This window comes from Vicia villosa, linkage group LG7, assembly GCF_029867415.1.
Source record: "Vicia villosa cultivar HV-30 ecotype Madison, WI linkage group LG7, Vvil1.0, whole genome shotgun sequence".
In the NCBI taxonomy this organism is placed as follows: Eukaryota; Viridiplantae; Streptophyta; class Magnoliopsida; order Fabales; family Fabaceae; genus Vicia; species Vicia villosa.
In genome coordinates, this window is record NC_081186.1 from 87,565,650 (window position 1) to 87,590,244 (window position 24,595).

The 24,595-nt window shown below is 32.6% G+C and overlaps 1 protein-coding gene and 1 long non-coding RNA gene across 2 annotated transcripts; both read left to right on the forward strand.

Annotated features, from left to right (window-relative positions):
- Positions 1 to 6,739: 6,739 nt before the first annotated feature.
- Positions 6,740 to 9,145, forward strand: LOC131617723 (uncharacterized). Its single transcript, XR_009288664.1, has 4 exons — positions 6,740 to 6,962; positions 7,038 to 7,094; positions 7,207 to 7,267; positions 8,530 to 9,145. It is a non-coding gene; the product is annotated as an uncharacterized LOC131617723 (long non-coding RNA).
- A 2,247-nt stretch (positions 9,146 to 11,392) lies between these two features.
- LOC131617724 (receptor-like protein 7) lies at positions 11,393 to 14,711 on the forward strand. The gene has a single exon (XM_058888980.1). The coding sequence runs from the start codon at positions 11,544 to 11,546 to the stop codon at positions 14,538 to 14,540; it is 2,997 nt and encodes a 998-aa protein (XP_058744963.1). The 5' UTR covers positions 11,393 to 11,543; the 3' UTR covers positions 14,541 to 14,711.
- The last annotated feature ends 9,884 nt before the right edge of the window (positions 14,712 to 24,595 follow it).

The following is a 24,595-nucleotide window of genomic DNA, read 5'->3' on the forward strand; positions in this document are numbered from 1 at the left end:
CATAATACTACTAATTTAAGAGAACTTTATCAAAATTATGTTCACCTTTAAAAGGTGAATTCCAACCACTAAATTATTTGATAAAAAATATTATAATTACTTTAATGTTTAATATATAGATCATCATTTATTAATATTAAAATTTATTTTAAAGGTTATATTTTTTATAATTAAGTTATTTAAATATTATAAAATTATCAATCGTGAATTTTCTAACATTTTTTTATTTACTGGACTTTTACACGCGACTTTAAAAATATATTTATCGCGATTTCTTTTACTCCAAAAGAGATCTTCTCGACTATAAACTGTAACACCCTGTTTCCCAAATACATAATATAATAATAATTATAATAGCACTTATCAGAGTTTTCATAAAATATGGGATATTACATTCCTTTCAACTTTATAATAATAGTAACTATAAAAATATTACTTTATTAATTCCATAAAAATTCCTTTATAAAGGTTTATACAAACTGCAGCGGAAAATATTTTTATAACATCACCATCTTCAACTCAAATGGCACTAAGGTCTTCATTACAACAAATAAACAACTTCTTCATAATATGTTTCAAAATCTAATACGTAACAATATATGAATAAAAACAACTAAACAAGACTCATCCCATTACGTATCAAGCAGACTCCTACACAAAGACACCAGAGACTCCGAACTCAAGCAGCAACTACTCCAATGAATCTGCACGTTACCCACATAAGAGGTAACATTCAAGCAGAAAGGGTGAGATTTCACAATTCATAATAAAATGATAACATAGTAAGGAATTATCACGTTCAGCAACTTACAATCCTTCACCAATAACAACACATAATGCATGTTATCAACAACAACAATATATTATCATATTATAGCAACAATAGCAATTTATCACGTATGTGTAGTTAACAACTGACTTCAAAATTAACACCACATATAACAACAACCATACAACATCAACTACACATTATTATTCATCTTTATCAACAGTTTACAATATCATCAACAATTAACATCAACGTCATATGAAATGCAAGTGCAATCATGCATGTGGTATCCAGGGCATAAGCCCTCAATATTTTTCCTTAAATAAGGATCCAAGGCATAAGCCTTCAACGGTGCCAATCCAGGCCAACAACAGGGCATAAGCCCTCAACAATGCATATGTAATCATGTCAAATGAAATCAACTCAAAAACATCAACAATCAACATTTGGCACAATGGCCCAAGGCATAAGCCTTCAACAACGTCATCAACAACAACATCATCAATATTGGTACAAAAACCCAAGGCATAAGCCTTCAACAACAAACATCAACAATAACATAATTTATTTCATCAAGTAAATAATTACTCCCAACATCATTTTATACATCATTTGATTCGCCCAAATGTGTAACACAACTACCAACGATCGACACAATCATATTCAAATAATTATTTAAAATATCAAACGAAGTCGGAATCACGCAAATGAATATGTTCCGGAAAGCTTAGAGAGTCTATTTAAAGGATATGAATTTTATTTTAAGACCTAATACACCAATCAGTTTAGTTTAATCAAACCAAAAGAACACACACTCACACCTGGTAGAATATTTTGTCTAACTTCAAAATAATGCCAAAACTTATATACTTATGATAAAATTCCGAAACCTTCCAGTTGGAAAGATCATTAAGTCCTCTTTCCAACGCAACTGACGCCACCCCAAACAGACTTACGACGCTCCAGTTACACTCGAAACAAAATGACCAACGCATGACCGAAATCGCCAACATTTATGGTATAAAAACAAGGTAACCACTACTATTGAAGAACTCCTGGACTTAATTTCTCCATATAAACATAAATATTACCGCGTTAGCTTTCTAACGCTTCGAACGAGACCTCAAACGGACTTACGAAACTCAAGATATGCTCAAAACAAGTCGGTCAATACACTTCTACAGTCTCCTGCGATCCCAGTACGGAAATTTCACTCTTAAACTCATTTTTTTCAACTTAAAACAATGTCAAACATTCCCCAACATGTTCAAATAGCTTATTTTGAAAATCACTTATTATTGGTCAATTACTTTTTGTTATTTCACTCTAAACCTATCAACCAACATCAATTCTAACAACATTATGCCATCAAAATTCATCCCCATTCATCAATTCAACACAAATCAACATTTAACACCATTATCAACAAACATATACAACCATATTACATCAATTCATAATCAACTCAAAAACATCCCTAAACAACCCTAACCCCAAACATACATTATCAATCACATTATAAAATGTTAGTCCCCTTACCTTAATTTTGAGCTTTGATCCTTCAACAATGGTGGAAGTCTTCCTTCTCTCTTGCCCTAGCCTCTTTCTCTGTTTCTACATTCTTCAAAAATTAGCCAAAACCTAATCTTCCTTCTAATTCTATTTTATTTTATTAATAATACTTATTTCTAATATTACTAATGGGCTTACTACTCACACCCTCCCAACTACTAACCACATACATGGCCCATTTAATTAATTAACACTATTATTAATATAACCAATTCTTAAATTAATTAATAATACCAACTGACAGCAACATACCCTCTTATGATAACTTATACTAAAATTATGCCAAATAATGCACAAACACACCACAAAATAATTAATAATTAAGTAAATAAATAAACCGGGCGTTACATAAACAAATGCTTAGGAAAAAGTGAGTTTTGGAAGGATCTTTGGAAAAAAGCAATTTCTCAATGCACCCATAGATCTCTTACACACCGCACAAAGTTCGCACTTCCAAAACACCTCATTTTTAAAAAAAAATTAGTTTTTTTCGTAGATGCATCTAAGAAAGCCTTAAAATATAGTGAAATTTGGAATTTTCCAATTAATTGGGAAAATCTAAATGTTTCGTAGATACATCTACGGAACACTCTCTTTTCAAATCCCAAGTTTCACTACGAAAGCTTTAAAACACAGTGAAACTTGGATTTTCCCAATTAATTGGGAAAATCTCAAATTAAGTAATAAATTAATTGAAAAAATTTCAAATTAATTTCTCAATTAATTGAGAAAATTCCAAATTAATTAAGTTTATGAAATCTTTCATAGCTACATCGACGGAAGGTTTTGAAAAGAGTGTGTTTCGTAGATGTATCTACGGAACATTATGATTTTCCCGTTTTAAAGCTTCTGTAGATGCATCTACGAAAAAAACTAAATTTTTTTCGGAAGTGCATCTACGGAAACTGGAAGTCATTTTTACCAATTCAGTGGTGCGTAAGAGGTCTATGGGATGTAGTGAGAAATCATCTTAAAAAAATACAAGATTGAATTTTATAGGGTGCTTGAAAATACATTAGTGGAAAATTCCATTCACCAATTCGAGTCGTGCCCATTCAAAAGTAGAATTTTGAACAAAGTAGGACAGTGGTTAGGGATTTCGGATAAGTTGACGAATGTTGAGCTGAGGAAATTCTTGGAACACTTTGAAAAAATTAAGTCGAAAGACGAAAGATTAACTGTATATGGACTATATGGCTTGCGGTTTTGTGGAACTTGTGGGTGATGAGAAACGCTATCTTGTTTAAAGGTTGTGTCTTTAACTTTGATGAATGTTATAGTGCTATAATTCTCAGTTCGTGGAAATGGTTTAGGTCAGTTAATATTTCTTCTTCGGCGTGTAATTTTCACTATTGGTATTGGAACATTTTACCTCTATCTTATATAAAAAGGTAAATGTTTGTTTGTGTACTTTCTTGTGATGAATCACATTACTTATTGAAAAGAAAAAAAAAATAAACATTATAGAATTTACAGAAAAAGTAAATATTTTAACGTGAAAGTGCTATATAGCTATCATTTTAATTAATGAGTTTTTATTCCATAATTTAACTAAATTAAATACTTTTAAAAAATAAAGATTCTTCTTTTTATTTCACCCCTCTTTTCTAAAAATATAAAAAAAGAAATCTGGGGAAGAAAAAGTATTGATCTTCCCCCCTTTGAAATAATGCATGTTTAAAAGTCTTGGTCTTTCGCTTTGAAAAAATCCATGTTTTAATTTTCTTGGGTCATTATCCATCTTAAATATACACCAAACATTTCTATGAAATATGGATGATAATCATTTAATGCCGTCAATTGTCATATGGTTGAAGAAAAGGATCCTACATCTGGGATGTGTTGATGTGCATAAGGTATATCCTTATGCACGGTGCATAAATACTCGAATATTGTTTATATTACTCAAAGTATTATATTTATTACTCAACATAATATACAGATTATTCAAAATAGTATAAATATTACTCATAATAATGAATATATTACTCAAAATAATTAAAATTTGATATAACTTAAAATAGTGTAAATATTACTCAGAATAGTGTACTTATTAGTCACAATTAATAATTACTCATATAATTAATAGATGTGTACAAATAATATATATATATATATATATATATATATATATATATATATATATATATATATTATTCATGAATTATGATATTATTACTCGTTTCTAACTAAAATATTACTCAGAACAATTTAAATATTACTCATACGAAACTTATGCACCGTGCATAAGGATATACCTTATGCACATCAACCTGACCCGATCCCTACTATACAAAACAAGAGCACCCAATACTCAATTTGAATTGTATATTGAAAAGTATGATAATGATTATGTACACTTCACGACTTGGTCCATTTGGTTGAGTCATAATGGGGTGAGTTTTCGGACGGAGGATTGGAATTTAGATGACTTGGTTTGGAGCATTAAATGCTTGGTTTGGATGTGGTCTTTTTGTGGAGAAATTACCCACGCCAATTATTCTTATTATGATTTTGTTAAGGAACCATTGCGGTTCTTGTCATAATATTAATTGGGTGTTAATTTCTTCATTTTTCTCGGCCTTTCTTCTTGTGTTCCGGTCTTGTGCCGATCTTTTGTAAACAGGTTTGCCGTTTGAGAACCCTTAGTTCTCCTTTCAATATATTTCTTGTTTACTAAAAAAAAACTTTGAATAAAAAATGTCTTGGCTCAATGTCGTTTTAATTTGAAATTGGTAAAAGGAATGTAAAGCCATGGTAACAACTTAGTGCAATGAACAAAATTCCAACTCATTTAGTTCCTTTGTCAAATGGAAGGGTGATAATTTGAATTGAAATGAAATTAGAAAAATAACTTTCAAAGCCAAATATTGATTTTTCAAAGATGCATCATGCATGTGGTAGAGTGAAATTCAAACTAAATTAAAATCATGAATGGGACAATGAATGTATGATGAATGATGGTTTCCTTTTGAACAATCCAAAATGTTTATTTTTTTGGGAGATTTTTTCATGAATGGTCTAAAACTAAACCAAAAATAATAAAATGAAAGGATGCATAATGCAATGCGTGGTTAATTTAGGATAAAAAAATATGTCTTAGGGGTAAAATTTAGGATATGACAATCAAGAACATTCTCTTAGAGAATTTGATCAATTTCTTCATTCTTTTGAAAATTTTCAAATTGAAACTTGATTGTTCTTCATATTTTTTTTTCTTTCTATCGATCATTTCCTCTACGAGTCACAACAATCATTGTTCTCTTTTTTACAATTACATCACTCTCTTTTTTGCAATTACATCAATTAGTTAGAGCTTTTCATTGTATCAATTACATTTATCTTCTTGATTTCCTTTATTCTTGGCGCATAGAATGCTATAAGTCAACTAGTTCAACCACAAATTAATTTGGTTTTTTATGTGCAACGAAACGATGATCCAAATTTAGTATCTGTCTCAGGAAAACTCAATGGAAACAAGTATGCAGGTTGAAACAAATCCATGTGTAAAGCTCTTGGAGCTAAGAACGAGCTACTTATTATTGATAGGTCCTTGCCAATTCTTAAATTTGATTATCTTAATCGAGTAGCATAGAAAAATTGCAACCATTTGGTACATTCTTGCCTCGTTAACTCAATTTTTAATTCAATTGTTCAAACAATTATTTTTCATAAAAATTCCATTTATGTGTGTAATGATCTTAAGGAGAGATTCTCCAAAATTGATTGTATTTGTGTAACTACCTTAGATTTCAACTCAACAATCTCACTACAACAAATATTATCTCTGGCAACACTTTTTTATACAACATGTAAAAATTGTTGCCTAAAAGTATCTGAGGCAACACTTAATGCTGGTTGCCATTAATATTTTTGTAACAAATTTTAAATGTCCCCTAAACTCTCTGTGGGGACGTTTTTAAAGCGTTCTTATGCTATTCATTTGACAATATTTGATAAGTGTCCCCTTATATATTTGTGGGGACGTTTTTTAATTGTTGCATAATTTCTAACAATATATCGTTTGATTTTCAAGTTAAAAGAATTTTTGAAGCCAATCTTTTTTCAAAACATATAATAAAGTCATTTCTTTTTTAAGAAAATAATTTATTTAACGAAATTTATTACTATGCACTTTTAATATAAGAGAATTTACACTATTATAATCCGGATAGTTATCATTAAAAAAATTACGATTTAATCGGTTAATGGTAAAAACTCATTAAACTTAATGTATGTTCGCCTTAAATCTTTAATAATAATTTTTAATTAAAATTCTTATTTAACTTAATAATAATATAATAATATTTTTTTTTATATTTAAAATATATTTTATAGGGAAAATTATTAAAACTAAATGATGATAAAACAAGCTAGTCTCTTGTTAAAAGAAATATCTCTGAACTGAACCGTCAAAGCTCTGGAAAAATTGATTTCTACGCATTTCTTTCCACTTCCTGACCTAAAATGAATCAAAATTCCTTTTTCTTCTGCGTTTCACTTTCGTTTCTCATTTGTTCCATATTCAAACCCAAATCGATTTCATCTGAAACATGTGAGAAATTGTCGAGATTGAAATCATCCTTAGCCCTTCTTTCTGTTACCCATCATCCCAAAGCCGGTAAGAAAAGAAGCCCTTTGATTTTTGACTTATATGAATTGTTAACATTTTTGTTGATGTTTGTATGTTCATTAGGAAGCTGGAAAATTGATTGGGTTAAATTAGGGTTCAAGATGTGTGAAACATTTAGAGGTACATCAAAACTTACTTGATATCAAATTTAATTTTAAATTTTATTACTTTTTTTTTATCTCTTTTAACATGAAAGGAAAGGTTTGTATTGAAACTATTTGTTTGTTTGAAGGGGGTGGAGTTCAAGATGTGTGAAACTATCTATTTTATTATGCAAGTGTTTCAACATGATTGTGAGTTATATTTAAATTATGTAGTTCCAATTTTGTTTTGTTTGTATGTATTGTTTATGTGTTTAAATTTCAAATCAATGAACTAGATTTGATAACATTTTCTAAGGGTTTCTGAAAGTTTTCAAAGCAATACATTAGAGTCTAAACCAAACTCTTGTAAGAGCTTCTATGTACAGCTAGGCCCTTTAGTTTATCTATCTATTCCTAGAAAATATAAGTCACGTGTTTGTCTGGCGATGGATTATATAGTGTATACTTCTATATGCATTTAACTTTAGTAACCATTTTACAAGCCAATAGAAATTAAGCGATGGAATTTTATTTTATATATATATATAACATCTTTAATAAAGCAAATAAGTTATATAGTTAGGAACTCAGTTGTAAAGATTCATGGACTCGGTTTTTATAGCTCTTGCATTTTTGGGTAAAAAAATAACACTCAATTTTTGGGTAAAATTTATTTAGGAACTAAGAAGTCGTGGATATTTTGTGTTGTTTCAATTCAGTTCTTTCTTTGTCCATGAATTAAGGAACTAATACATTTATTCTTTCTAGTGCTTGGTTGTGTTGAATAAGCTGTTAGAGGAATGAAATTTCAAGATTTATGGATTATTTAATGTGAAAATTATACATATTTTATGGTTCCTCTAGTTAGGATTCATTCTTTCAAATATCTTAGCATTTGTCTTGACACATGCTGTCTAATGTGAAGTACTTGTGCACTAATCTATCTACTAGATAAATTATTAAATTGTGAATACATTTAATTGTTTTGGTACTCTGTCATGAATAAACTATTAAGTATGTTTTAGATAATTAACTTTTACTGTGTGGAGATCCCTGACAAAATAAAGTACAAGTCCAACACCAAAATTCTATAACATCTACCTTAAGATAAATAATTAATCTGGGACTATTCTAATGTGCCGCCAGTCTCATTTTCGTATTGCTGCGAGTATATCGTCGATCGTGTTGTTGTGTTGTTCTGAGTGTGTCGTCGGTCATGTTGTATTGTTGTGAGTGTGTCGGTTGTTTTGCTACCGATTGTGTTGTTGTCATCTTTGTTTTTTCTTTTTTGGTAAGTTGGATTGAATATTCTGAAGTTGGTTGTGATCTTGGATGAGCCTAAAAGAGCTCACAAGATTCCTGTCCAAGTTCTAAGACATATTCCTTTGATTATAAAATTAAAAAGATTGTTTATGTGTTTTTTCAATTTGTTGTATGTACTATTATTTATTGATTTTTATTTTATTTTTCAGACTGATACATCACTGGATATAGAAGCTAAACTTATGACAAGTTGGGAATTTGACAAAATTGCTCAAGTTGAAAGTTGTATATCTTCATGGTTCTCAATAACACTCTCCAAACAGTTACTTTTGAAAAGGCATCTGGATTCTGCCTCAGGTGGTAACATAGATTCCTATCATTGCTTTCATGTCAATGTACATATTACATCTAAATTTAGGATAGCCTTTGAAAGAAGCATCTAAATTTAGGATAGCCTTTATACATATTACATCTAAATTACCTACATGTTATTTTCTTCAATGTATTGCTACTACTTGTGTCTTTTATCTTCACAGGGGCCAAAAATTTCTTAGATTTGGATGGGTACCAAATTTCAAGAGGACAACACAAGTGACGATGATGACGTATGTGATGAACTTCAAAAGGATAGATAACATAGGTGATGAAGCGGATGATGGAGATGGAGATGAGTTCGGCGAACTTAAATTAGCGGGATGATGTTGTTTTAGGCTTAGTATTAAACTTATAGTATTAAGTAATTAGATATTTTGTGTCTATTGTATGTATGAGTTAATATTAGAAGATTTTATTAACACGACTTTTGTTCGAATTGTTTATATAATGAAAAATAAGGTAAAAAATATTCCTCGTGTTCTCACTTTCTCTTTGAAGGAACAATTTGTATTTGTTAGCAGATATGACAACATTTAAAAAGTGTTGCCATTGATCGTTCTCAGTCTACTACTCTTAGGGAACATTTTTTAGTCATTGCAAGTTATAACAACATTTGAAAAGCGTCGCCTAAGATGTTTTAGAAAAACGTCCCTTTTACCTATAGTTTAGGCGACGCTTTAGGAAAGTGTGGCCAAAGAGCGATAAAAAACGTTGCCTCAAATAATAGGCAACGCTCGTTTAGAGGACAGCTGAAAAACGTCCCCTGTTACTTTAGGCAACATTTTTTGCAACTCTGGCAACACTTTTCAATTGTTGTCAAAGAGAAAAAATGTTGTAGTGTCTCTAACAAGTATCTAAGTCAGTCCTTGAATATTTCATTGAAATGAAGACTCTTTGGGTGAAATAAATTTGTATAGACCTATTCTCTCATATATATGCCCTTACCCTTGCACATGTGCAAGGGTAAGGGCATATATATATATATGAGAGAATATTCTTAAGGATTTAATAATTCGATTTCTCAGAAGTTTGAATGAACAGATCAGTTAAGACTCAAGTTTTCTTGATGAATTCTTTACCATCAATCAATAAATTCTACTTCCTATTAGCTCAAGAAGAAAGTTATACCACATTTACACCCGTGATTAATGAACTTAACGATCTAACATGAAAATTTTACCATCTTTTACTTTCTTTTAATATGGCTAAACAAAATATGAGAAAGATAAAAACTAAATTACTCATTAGGATTTCTACTTATAACGAATCTGTCATGTCATATACTGAAAAGTCTTGGTGTTTCCCTTGTTAGAGCATAATTATCGGCAAGTTTTTACCGTTTCTTCACACACTCCAACAATACGGTGTCAGTAATACATGGATAATTGACCTTTGAGACTCGTTCCTTTACTTGCCATTGTTCTTCTCTATGAAGACGTTTCTTTTCTGACATTTGCTTAGTTTATTAAATTTAACACATATATATTCAATGTATGGAATGAGAAAAAATTGAAGGAGAGGATCCAAAGTGGAGTACTATTAATATAGGATTTCATGGGACCCATTAAAATATTTGATAGGTTGTTTGGATATTTAAAAAAACTAGATGAATTGTTTTAATTATTGTGAATCACAAAATAATAAAAAAAAATTAGTAGGGTCCATTTAAAGAATTCAAATGGATTCTTTGGATATGGATGCTCTTAACTATCAAAATTGGGAGGCTCACTGGAAAATATTTGTTCAGATGATTCATCATACTATGCTTTCCAAGAATCACACGGTAAGTGCTCTAGATATCAGATATTGAAATTATACCCAAAACTTGAAGAATTCCAAGTCAATCTTGATGAACAAGAATCAATCATTTCGATTGATTTTGCTTATTGTTCTTCACTCTTCACTTGAGTGAATCAACCACACCTTGATTACAAGATGATTCCATTGCACAACGATAATGAAAGAAGAAAGAAAATATGAATTGGGAAAGAACGGAGAAATTAGGGTTTTAGAAAAAATGGGTGAAGATGAATATTTCTGTAGAGTTTCTCTCTGCTTCCAAACTGAAATTTGTATTCAACTTTTCTCAATAAAAAACTGAAACATTTTACAATAATAGGATACCTCCTTATTTATAGGCAGGATTGCTTGCTTACTAAGCAGTCTCCAACTACCTTATTTACTAAAGCAAAGAAAACAATGCTAAGTCAAAATTCTATTGAGGCTAGCTCCTTCCACACTTTAACATCTATACAATTTCGACACACAACACATTTCTACGCAAAGAATTATATTCTCAACAAAGATTAGTTAGAGATAAATAAAATTAAATGCGTAAAAATTAATTGGATCAAAGAAATTTTATTATAATAAATAAAAATAATAGTAATACATTCAAAAGTGTTGGTCTTTGAAAAATATTTTTCATATGGCTCACTTAAAATAGAGAATAATATATTTAAAGGTTTTATAAATTTCTAACAAATCTCCTCTTGTGAATACATTTAATGTTATTATTATTATTTTGATTTAATCTTTCATTTTCGTTTTCTTCTATGGAATTATATGGACACTACGGTTCAAAAGTCAAAGGAGTAATAAATTTTTGATCAATTATGATATTATTAAATTGCAACCACACAAATTATCCCTCTTGAAGTACTCCATACGGTTGAAGAAAAGTATCCCTCTACCACAAAACAAGAGCATGCAAAGACTCAAATTTTTCTTTGTTTCTTGCGAATGCTTAATTTCAGGTTACGTTTCCTATATAAACACATGATAATCAATTGTTACTTCCAACATCACAAAGCTTTACAAAAAAGAGTGCAAGTGTAAGTTTCTCTAAATGGGATCCTTACTTTTAGTATTGCCTTATTTTTCCCTTCACTTGTTCTTATTGCTGCTACTTACACTTTTTACTTCCTACACTTTTTCATTATGCAATCCTCACGACACCTCTGCATTGTTACACTTCAAGAACTCTTTTTTTGTCAACACTTCATCGAAACCTTATGAGTTTGAAATGTTTAGGTGTTCCTCTTTTTCTTTTAAGACAGAATCTTGGAAAAATAGCAAAGACTGTTGCGAGTGGGATGGTGTCACGTGTGACAACGTTTCAGACCATGTTATTGGTTTAGATCTTAGTTGCAATAACCTGCAAGGTGAATTACATCCCAATAGCACTATCTTTCAACTTAGACACCTTCAACAACTCAACTTGGCTTTTAATGATTTTGTTTTGTCTTCTGTGCATGTTAGTTTTGGTGATCTAGTGAGTCTCACACACCTAAATCTATCACATTGTCTCCATAGAGGTACTAATATTCCTTCACAAATCTCTCATTTATCAAAATTAGTATCACTTGATCTTAGTAGTAGAGGATTTGGGTCTTTTATGAAACTCAATCCCTTCACATGGAAGAAATTCATTCATAATGCTACTAATTTAGGTGAGCTTTATCTTGATAATGTCGATATGAGTTCAATCAACGAGAGCTCTTTGTCTATGCTAAAGAATTTGTCATCCTCTTTGGTTTCTCTTAGTCTATATCACACTGGGTTGCAAGGAAATTTTTCAAGTGACATCCTCTCTCTACCTAATCTTCAAAAACTAGATTTGTCAGGTAATGAATATCTTAGTGGTCAACTTCCAAAGTCCAACTGGAGCACTCCTCTTAGATACTTGGACCTCTCCGAAACTGCTTTCTCAGGTGAAATTCCTTATTCCATAGGTCAGTTGAAGTCTCTTACTCATTTAAACCTTCATTTCTGCAATTTTAATGGAATGGTTCCTCCATCTTTGTGGAACCTCACTCAACTTACATATTTGCACCTTGCTGCCAATAATTTTGAGGGTGAGATCTCATCATTACTTTCAAAACTTACAAACCTCACTTTGTTAGATCTTGGAGATAATAACTTTAGCAGCAACATTCCAAATGTTTTTGAAAGTTTAATCAAATTAGAGTATTTATTCATTTATAGTAATAAACTAGTTGGCCCAATTCCAAGTAAAATCACAAATCATTCAAAATTGATCATTCTGTATTTAGGACATAACATGTTAAATGGAACAATTCCACATTGGTGTTATAATTTGCCTTCTTTAGTGGAGTTGCACCTCAACGACAACCACCTCACAGGATTCATTGGTGACTTCTTAACTCATTCTTTGGAATCTTTGATTCTCTCTAATAACAACTTACATGGTCATTTTCCAAATTCAATATTTGAACTACAAAATCTTACTTACTTAGATTTGTCATCAACAAATTTGAGTGGTGTTGTGCATTTTCACCAATTTTCAACATTTAAAAATCTACGATTCCTCAATCTTTCACACAATACTGCTCTTTCTATCAACATTGATAACAAAGCTAAAATCCTCACACCTAACCTTCAAGACTTATATTTATCATCAACTAACATTACTAATTTTCCTAAATTCCTAGCACCCCTACCAAATTTAAGAATATTAGATCTCTCTAATAACAACATTCATGGGAAAATTCCCAAATGGTTTCAAAGTCAGCTCTTAAGCTCATCATGGAAGAACATTGAACACATTGATCTTAGTTTCAACAAGTTGCAAGGAGATCTTCCAGTTCCACCATATAACATTCAATTTTTGTTGCTCTCAAATAACAACTTCACTGGAGACATTCCTTCAACTTTCTGCAATGTAATGTTCTTGGGTGTGCTCAATTTGGCACACAACAAATTAACAGGAACAATCCCAGAATGTCTAGGAACATTTTCTTATCTTCAAGTATTGGATTTACAAATGAACAAACTCTATGGAAGGATTCCTAGAACCTTTTCCGAACAAAATTTGTTTGAGACAATAAAGTTGAATGACAATCAATTGGAAGGACCACTACCACGCTCTTTGGCTCGATGCACATCCCTTGAGATTTTGGACCTTGGAAACAACAACATAGATGATGCATTTCCAAATTGGCTTGAAACTCTACAAGAGTTACAAGTACTCAGGCTACGATCAAATAAACTTCATGGTAAAATCTCATGTTCTAGCAGTGAGCATTCATTTTCGAAGTTGAGAATTTTTGACATCTCTCATAACAATTTAAGTGGACCCTTGCCAACATCATGCATCAAGAACTTTCAAGGAATGATGAATGTGAATGACAGCCAAACTGGTCCGGAATACATAGGTAAGGAGAGTTACTACACTGATTCTGTGGTGGTTGTAATGAAAGGTTTTTCAATGGAGCTAACGAGGATATTGACTACTTTCACAACAATTGATTTATCAAAAAACATGTTTCAAGGAGAAATTCCTCATGTCATTGGAGAATTAATTTCTCTCATAGGTCTCAACCTTTCAAACAATGAAATCACAGGCAATATTCCTCAATCTTTGAGTAATTTGAGAAGTTTGGAGTGGTTGGATCTCTCAAGGAACCAATTGACAGGTGAGATTCCGATAGCTTTGACAAATTTGAATTTTCTCTCTTTCTTAAACCTTTCACAAAACCACCTTGAGGGAATGATACCTAAAGGTCCACAGTTTGATACATTTGAAAATACATCATATGATGGAAATACAATGTTATGTGGATTCCCGTTGTCTAAATCATGCAAAAAAGATGAAGATCAACCACCACATTCAACTTCTGAAGATGAAGAGGAATCAGGTTTTGGATGGAAAGCGGTAGTAACAGGATATGCGTGTGGGGCAATATCTGGGCTGCTCTTTGGATATAATGTGTTCTTCATCGGAAAACCTGTATGGCTTGTAAGATTCTTTGAACGTATGTTTAACATAAGACTGAAGAGAACTCGCAACAGAGCCGGTGCAAATCGAAGAAGAGGGAATTAGTTTGATGTCAGTGTTTTCATATATTAAGATATTATTGCTTGAAGTTTGAACTTTTTCCGTTTGTGTAATGAAGCCTTATCTCTTTTAATATCATAAAGTTATCTATTTTAGATAACTAGTGAATGCTTGCTTGTGTTATTTTCATGTCTGTGTTGCAGCATGCACTTTATAAATGGCTTTAACGTTTGAAGAATATATGATATTATTGATTTTTGAAACCATATCCTTAGTTTGTGAATAAATGTTGCTTGATTGTTTCTGATTCTTAATTATTAATGAGTCATTTTACTTTTATCTAATAATATATATAAGGGACTTGTTGAAATTTTATTTTATTTTTCATGTTCAAAATTTGATTGTGACATTTTAAGCTAAATTATTGTTATGAACGTTAATTACCCATCTTATACAACTAATTTGTGTATTAGACTAACTTTGAAGGATTGGATAGTAAATGAAAAGAAAAAAATGTGTTTGACGGTATGTTTTTTTTTATCTGGTTTTTATTTAAAGCAATAACTATAAAATATAATCACATTTTACAAATTTTAGGAGAATCCTTTAGTATCAGATTACTCCCTTAATTGTTCTCAAATGAAGTTTATAAACTAATCTGTTTTTATATTTGCTTTGTTAGCTTTTGATTAGTCTTGTATTATTATACTGATTAATTTAATTGGACATTACTTATTAGAAGATATCTAACTAATCAATTCCTTTTTAGTTGATTAAATTAACTTTTGGTCACAAGGAACAAAGAGGGAACAACTTTCATGATTGAACAACTTTTATAATGATGCTTTGCAGAAAAACTAAATTAATAATATATTTTTATTACACAAATCTACTACAAAAAATACAAATATTTCCGGTAACTAAAAATTCTAATAACATTAAGAAATATGTTGCAATTGCACATTTTTCATCTACTTCGTTGCAAAAATATTTTTCTACCTTTGCACCTAAAACATGCTTGAATTTACCGAAACAAATTTTACAACGGACAGGAACATGTCACAATAAAATTAAAAGGGGTGGAAGAATTTTTGGTTCATTATTTGTGAGGTATAGCAGGCCTTTTGAGAAATGCTTATTCGTTGGCGAGTTTTCATCCTTTCAAAGTGTTCAAAAAATCTTAAGTTTAATCTCCTACAATTCGCGAATAAAACAACCATATTGGGTTATAAGCTTCGTAGGCGCACAATTTGTGATCCAATTTTGTTTAAGCTTCGCAAACGTCTCTCTTAAAAAGGAAAACTGCTTTCTCTTAGATTTCAAGTGACACTTCAAAACTCTGTTTGGAATTTCATCCCTCTATTTTGGAACTTCAAAACTCTTCAAAACCCTGAAAGTGGTTATTCAAAAAGTTATACAGATTCAACGAGCTTTCCTTTGGAATGGCGAAGAGGAGAATAAATTGGGTATCCTGGACTGCAATTTGCAAATCCAAAGTTGAAGGTGGCCTAGGGGTCAAGCAATGTGAATCGCTCAACTGTTAGCTGGGAATTTCGACCAACTTGAAATGTGGCTTTATAGAAGCTATTTCTTTTTTGGATTTACCATATGAAGACTTAATACGTCGAAGTAAAATACAGCTTCAACTGCGTAATTGGAATATTTTTTATGAAGAAATTTGCTTTGACAACTAGGTTGGTTGGTTTCTAAAAGGGTTCGAGCGGGAAGGGTTTGAAATTAAACTTGCGTTTGTTCGTCAGAAGAACACGTGGTATCATCAGAATCCTTTCGTTTGAAATATTGAATGTGGCACTTTTCTGTGTAGAGACCGTTAGGGTCGAATCATTATAAATAGGAATCTTAGGTTTTAAGATTGGTGTGTTTTTCACATTGTATACAAAAATCACTCAAATACTTGAAGTACCGGCGCGAGAGAAAAGAGTCTGTTGATCATGTATGTATGAAAACACCATTGTTTTCTTTGCTCTAATATCATTTATAGTTTCATTAATTCTAGTCTTTCGCCATTTACTTTCCTTTATTTTCAGTCAGACCTTTTTACATGTTTGTCAAAACCTTTACTTTCTTACACTTTACAATATTTACAAACCTTTTAAATTCAACTTTTACATTTTATCCAGTACTTTGTAGTCGGAGGTTTATTCTTAATACTTAGATAATACTTAGTTTCTTTTACAAAAGAATCTTGTTCTTATTCATAAATCAAAAATATGACCACTTATAAAATGAGCTTAGAGAAAACTAAAACTTTGAGACACGTGTCCTAGGATCAATCTAGTCGATCCTGTAAGTTACCAAATCACCCAGTTTGGAGGACTAGCGGTTGTTTGTCACAAATTATTAGTAAACATCAACATGGTGTTGCTGAGTAAATGGGCATGGAAAATCATTTCAGGTCATATATCTATTTGGCATCTCCTTTTAGCTTTCAAATATGGTGACATTAAAGGATTGATCCTTGACCTGTCCTGAACTGTTAACAGTAGAAATTTTTCGCTTTGGTGGAGAGTTTTAAGGTCTTTAGTAGGTGTTTGGAGGGACGCTCCAAATTGGTCTGGAAATACATTGCTTGCAAATTAGGAAATGGTTTAGCAATTGACTTCTGAACGCATATATGGATCGGTTCAATTCCTCTGAATTTGGTATTTCCTGGTTTATTTAATATTATGCAGGATTCAAGAACAAACATTTATGGTTTAGGGCACTGGATAAATGGTGTCTGGGTTTGGAATGCGAGGATCAATCATATCTTTTTGAAGATTCATCATGGTGTGAATGGGACTATTTTCATAACATTCTATCAAATGTTAACCCGATTCCAATTCTAGATGATATTTTTGTATGGTGGCGTGATGCAAAACGTTTTTCTGTTAAGGCTGCTTGTTATAGGTTGGATTGCATTTCGATTACGCTTAAGTTAGGGGTGGAAATCCTATGTCACAAGCAAGATTCAAATAAGGGATGAATTGGTCGAAAGAGGGGTTATTATTGGTGTGCACAACCTAGTATGCCCGCTCTATTTAGGACCGGCTTAAATGCACTTATACCCTTTCCTTTTTTGTCTAGTGGCAGCTTGCGTGTGGCATAGTATGTTGGAGGGGATCGCTCATGGTGAGATAGCTGCCTAATTTTGGCATTTTGGATCATTTGAAGATCTTTGTAAATATTATGAAAGGAAAGATCAAGAAAAATGTGTGTGTGTGTCATACCCCAAAATTTGCCCTCCTCATTTCATCTTCAATGACTCAAGGCTCAAGGGTTACTCAAGGCATTCTCTTAATCAAGGATCTCCTGAACTAGGGTTTTGGATTTGCTAAGGAGAAAAGATGTATCAAGGGTTCCAATGGGTTTCGTATGGTTTATTAGGTTTCAAATTATCCCCATGCCAAGTTTCAAGCCTCAGCTTACAAGATTGCTCAGTCAAATGCTTAAATGGTCAACAGTCGACTAGTTTGACCTAAAATTCAACTAGGGTCAAATCACAGTCCAAGCTCCTGATTTTTGGTCAACATCCTTATTTTAAAGTATCATTCATCATTTGATCAAAGGTTAATCATGATTTATCAAGGAAAGCTTCAAAATCAACAAGATTCAAAGTTGTTAAATTAGGGTTTTATAGGAGAAAGTCAAATGAACTTTGACCAGTCATAACTTTCACATGGAATGTCAGAAATTTCTCACTCAAAGCCTATTTCGAAGGAAATTGAATTCTATACAACTTTTTCTCTAACATGCCAAGGCCAGAAATACTTCATTTGAGAGATATGGTACAAAAGATTATAGGTCCTTTTCAAAAGTCAACCAAAAGCAGTTTTTTGTAAAAGGCCATATCATCAAGATAAAATCTTCAAATGCAAAAACCTTTCCAAAGTGGCTTGTAGAGGACATCTTGAGGTTTCCAAAAAGTCCTAGAAATTTTCCATATCTTAAAAATTGAGGGAGATATGCCTTGTCAAAGTTGGTCAATTTTGGATGGAAAATGTGAAGCAAATAAGGTTCAAAATAGATTTTCTTGCAAACGGGCCTATCATTTTATGACCCAATCTTGTTCCCCAAGTCACTAAGAATATCCAAACCCAACCCCATGGTTATTTGATTTTTATTCTATTTTTATTGGATTTTTATTCATTTAAAATACAATTTAAATCAAATAATTGATAGGAAATAAAAGAGATTTGATTTTCTTTTGTTTCCAATCATCAAAAAGTCACATAATTAGCTCAGATTCGTGCAAGGAGGATTTGGAATGAGAAAGATTGGAATTGGCCTATTTTGGAAAGTTCCATAATCATGATTCAATCAAATTACAATCTCCAAAAATTATGAAGATTTGATAGAATTTGCTTAACCTAATTTCATCTAACATATATATACGAGCTACTGAGAATACAGGAAGAGGTTTTTGCAGCCCTGAAAATCGTGTTCAAGCTCTAAAAAATCAAAGAAAACGAGCAAGTCGGTTTTGGAATTGGAGGCTGGTTCAAGAAGATTTGTTGGTTCTAACGCCTTCCTGGAGTTTCTCTGAAGAGATTCCAATCGTCACTATCATCCAAGGCCTTCATAAGTGTTGAGGTTCGTTCATGGTTTGTTAGTTTCTTTTCAAATTCGATTTACATGATTCATACGTTTTTGATGTGATTTGATTACATATTTGTGTTCATAGTGATATTTGAAATCTATCTAGATAGTTTAATTTGTTCTTCAAGGCAGGTACAAGACTCTACCATGGCTAGGGTTTCAGAGCTCCCAATTAGGGGTTCTTGATACAGACACAATTTAACCAAACGAGTTATACCGCTGCGTTCAAGAAGTGATTCTGAGTCGTCCTATACCCGCGCCATTGATTTCCATTATGTATTGATTGACTTTGAAATTTACAGGTCTTGTAGCTACGTTTTATCCATAGGTAAAAGGTTGTTGCTACGGAACAAATCGTAGCTAAAAATTTGGGTTCGCAAGGAGGAAGACGATAGCTTTGGCGCGTGTTGTTTCTTTTGAAATTTTAGTTTATGTTATACTAATCACTAACGATTACATAAGCAGCGGAATAAAAGTGGCGTAGTGGAGAAGGAGAGAGTCTCGGGGTCTTGGTACGCAAGGGCAGGGGTTCGATCCCTGCTCCTTGCAAAAATATTTTGTTCAATTGTTTTTCCTCCTAATGCTTTGTAGGTTCAGTGCATGTGGCATGCGCGTCTCTATCGTACGCCCTCGTGCCATCGCCATCAGATCTCATCAAGACTGAATCCAACGCCCCCGGAGCTGCGACCCCACCATGAACACTCAAGGGCATGCTACATAGGATTACACGCCCAGGTTTTTTACAAATTTTTATATTTATTAATATAGATTGTTTTTTAACTAATTAAATCCTTTTTCTCTATAAAATAATTAAATCATTATTAATTAATAAGATTAGTTTTTAGTAATTAATTTACATTAGGTAATAAATAATTAGTTAATATTTTTTAATTAGGATAATTAATTGATAATTTAATTTAGGTTAATAATTAACTTAAAATTGGATTAATAATATCATGTTAAAATTTTATTTATTATTCGTTTCGATTAAATTAATTGATCGCGATGGGTAATAATCGATTATTTAATTAATTAAATATTAAATTCAAAAAAGGTTTATTTTGCTAAAGGGTTTTAACCAATTCTATTGGTTACGATGATTAGCATTTTTTTTTATCAATTCGTTATTTATTTTAATCGAATCTATTGATTACGAGGAGTAACGATAATTAATAATCTAATTTAAAATGCGTTTAGTTGCTAATGGTGATAATCGAATCTATCGATTAGAATAATTAGCAATTCTTTATTAAATCTGTTAATTATAGTGATTAAACCTATTAATCATCGCGATTAATAGAAGATATTAAAATCAGGGTTGTACGCCACATTCAAAACACAATTTCATCTTCAAACTACGGATTTTCAAAACTACCATAAGGTAATTCAAAATACCTTGCAAACTGCGAATTTCAAAACTACGATAAGGTAATTCAAAATACCTTCAAACAACCTCATACTAAATCTAAGGCGTACAACCCTACCCCGAACTACGTAGACTCTGATCCTCCATAAGGAGGTACGTAGGCACTTGGATAACCAAGGCGAGTCCCCTTCCCCAAAATCTCACTTTTCACCTTATTCATTTACTTAGCTATAAACCCTAAACCTTAACATGTTTAGCCACAAACCTTTGCCTTAAACTCAAAACCTTAGGAAAGGGTTAAGGGTGCCTAACACCTTCCCTTGACCCAAATATAATAACGTACCCGGAATTCTCTTAACTGCGTAGGGTTTCCTATTCGCCCTGGTAGAATAGGTGGCGACTCTAAAATCTTAATTTTTAGAGCAGGTTGCTACAGTCTGTTCTTTAGGAAATAATATTATTAATTTGCATATAAACTTTATTCTTTAGGAAATAAACGATTTGACTCGCAGTCACTAATCACTAACATAAGGCAAAAGACTCCAAGAGGTCGAAGCACATGTGTTGCATTGGTGGTGTTAGATAAAAAAATTAAGTCGAATGAATCCAGACTTGAATAGTAAATATAATCACTTTATTAGTTGTATTTAAGCACTTCCAAAATGTCTTAGAATTGACTGGCATGAATACACAGGGTAATTCAGTTTATATTTGAGTTTGCATAAAATAGATGAAAATTCGAATGTAGAGAAGATAGAAATATGAAATTTTCTATGAAGATGATAGGCTTATATCATGTGATCTTCTAAATTCAAAATGGCCTATTAATAGGTGAAGTAATGTTGTTTCAAAAGCTTATGACCTTTGCTGAAATGGCCTAAAATATTAGTTTGTAGCACATAATGCAAAACATATAAATGGACTTCCCCAGTCAACTCAGCTATTGTATGCATCCTCCTAGTTCCTTTGTTATCTTTCAGCTCAACAATGCTATTACTCTCTATTTGGTCATGATATGAAATACTCTCTATATTTGGGTAACCTAACTCTCTTAACCCATCTAATACTTCAAAATAACTCCAATAATCAGGATCCACATTGCAAGTTTCCTCTAACCCACTATACCCTAGTTTCGTGAACTCAGAAAACTCACCCCCGTGATGAACAATGCACACAAAGCGACTACCATGACTTAGAGACGGAATATGTAAAATCCTAAATGAGAAATACAGTTAAGGGTAACAAAACTATAAATATTTTGCATTACTCATACCTTAATTATCACAGAATGTAGAAGATCTTCTTGTTCCACAAACCCTAAAAAATGAAGACGAACGAAGTATCAGTAGGAGAGATGAACGAAAATGGAAGAAATGAACACTGATAATATTGAATAAATAGTATTGTACCTTTGCACACGAAGATGGAGATGGAGATGAACGTTTCACGAATGCTGATGAACGAAAGAGATTGTAGGAGACAAGGTGAAAGGGTGAATGAAAATGAACAATGAGAAAGAAATATGGAACCTTGAGAAGAAATGTCATTTTTATTCAAATGTGTTAATCATAAATCCAGGTGACCTAATGATGCCCAACTCGACTGCCAACACGGCAAAAACTAACAGAAAAACATGAAACTTAACAAAAAAGACAACATTCACTAACGGAAGTACAAATAAGGGACCTGAATGTAACGTTTATTATATAAGGGACTGAACTGAAATTAAACTAAGGGACCAAATGATACATTAAGCCATTATTGTAGGAGTGAACTTACACGAAATTTGAAAAGGTTAAATGAGAGAGTTAAAAATTGAATGGTAAATAGTTACTATGTAAAAAGGTTAAATTGGTTATTTTTGAAAAAATATAGGAAGAAAAGTATAAACATAAAGGTGTGAGATAAAGTTTTCAACTTCGCATTTATCATCTTTCTTGACGATGGAGCGATCATTGAGAGAGATATAGAATTGTTTTCATTTTACTCAGTCCCTTCCCATCTTAAATATTTCTTGTTGAAGTGCTCCATACGGTTGAACAAAAACATCTCTTACTACAAAACAAGTGCATGCCATCACTCAATCGGTACGCACACACCCTAAACAAGTAAAGAAAGACTTTTAAAAACAGAGTGCACATGCAACTTCCTCTAAATGGGTTCCTTTTTAATTGTTTTTTCTTATTTCACTTTTCACTTGTTCTTTTTTATGGAAATGTTGTGTAAAACGTTTTGCTCATCCCTTGTATAAGAGAAGATGCTATTTAATGCATGTTTTCATTTTCTTCTGTTCCCACTTATGGATGCTAACGAGTTAATCTTGTTGTTGAATATTTCTATCACTAAAAGAAATATGATACTAAATAATAAAATAAATTAAAACATACATTGTGATATTAATTAATAACAGAAACTTTAGTCTCTTAAAAGTATTTTTTTTATATCACTCACATAGAAATAGGAGAAATTCTTTGGCCACCTCCCTATCTTCTAGTCCACCTCTGCTGAAAACCCCATTATACCCCTGACTTCGGAAATGAACTTCCGAAATGCATGAAAAAGGTGTTTTCGGAAGTTCATCTCCGAAAGCGCCTTTTTTTTTGAAAAAAATGTCTTATTTCGGAAGTTCATTTCCGAAACTACAATTTCGGAAATGAACTTCCGAAATAAAACGCGTTCTGCAGATTAAGCAGAACTCTCCCCCTCCCCCAAATCATTTACCCTAATCATCATCAAACACTTCCATAGGCGAAATTTCTGCAGAAGCAAGTGTGAAGTAGCCAAACTCTTCTTCCAAACTCAACCAAACTCATCATTAAACACTAATTGGTAAGTTTATCATTGTTTTTTCAAGTTTTAGATCTATTTGATTAAACTATATTAGGGTGTTTAGAATCTGAAAAAATGACATTAAGATAGCTTAGTACTGATATTAGGATGTTTAGTAGGCAAAAAAATGGATTTGGTTTAGGTTTTTGGGTCTGCCATTGGAGGTTGCAGAGAAGCTCTGCGTGGGGGTGTTTCGGAAGTTCATTTCCGAAAACACCTCCATCCCAGTTTTCGGAAATGAACTTCCGAACTGTACCAGAAGTTCATTTTTTTTTTGTTTTTTCATTTGTCTCGCATATTAATCGATTTCGATTGTTTACAGGATCATGTCAGACCAGCCAGCACGCATCAGACAGGGGAGAGAGTCCCAAACTGCGTCGGCTAGACGCGAGCGGGCGGCGGCGCATCTGGCGTCGACCCAGGGACGGGGGCAGGGACGGGGACGCCGTGTCCGCGTTCCACAGGACTTGGTGGAGAGTTCATCTGCTTCTGGCTCTAGGAGTAGGCTGGCTCGGGTATCTTCTTCCCGCCAGCGAGAGGAGGAGGATGAGGATGAGGAGGAGGAGGAGGTCATACCGGATGTTGACCCTCCAGTCGGGGAGGAGGAGGAGCAGGAGGAGCAGGAGGTGGATAGCTTTCCGGGAGGGCCTTTTGACACTTTCCTGCTGATTCACTACCAGGATCACGTCGCTCGGCGGATCTGGGAGGGCGGACCAGAGGTAGTCGCCGTGATGGAGATCATCGTCACTGATGCGGGCCGTGCGGCGGGGTACAGACGGCAGAGGAGGGCCCAGGGTGAGCGGGTTAGGCACACCCAGTAGTGGTGGGGTTTATTCATTTTTTGATTTTGGATTGTATATTTAGCACACTATTTTTATTTATTTCGGTTTGTATATAATATTTTCATATTAGTATTTTTTTTGTTTATTTATCATATTAGTGTTTTCAGTCTATCTATTGTTTATTTAATTTGCCGGTAACGTTTAATTAAAATGCGGTTGCGTTTAAGAAAAAACATAAAAAAAAACACAGTTTCTGCATAATTCGGAAATGAACTTCCGAATTCATCCCCCATGAGGTGTTTTCGGATGTTCATCTCCGAACGCACCCCCCATGAGGTGTTTTCGGAGATGAACTTCCGAATCAAGGAAATTTTTTTATAAAAAAAGCGCTTCGGAAGTTCATTTCCGAAGCAGGGGTAGTTTGAGAATTTCGCTGGGGTTGACCCCCCATAGGGAGGTGGGTAAAGAAATTTTCTAGAAATAGAGGGTATAATATATTTAAAACATCTTAAAATTACCAACAA

Excerpts from the sequence above, each read along its gene's own strand:
- LOC131617724 (XM_058888980.1), top strand. The coding sequence starts at position 11,544 with ATGGGATCCTTACTTTTAGTATTGCCTTATTTTTCCCTTCACTTGTTC.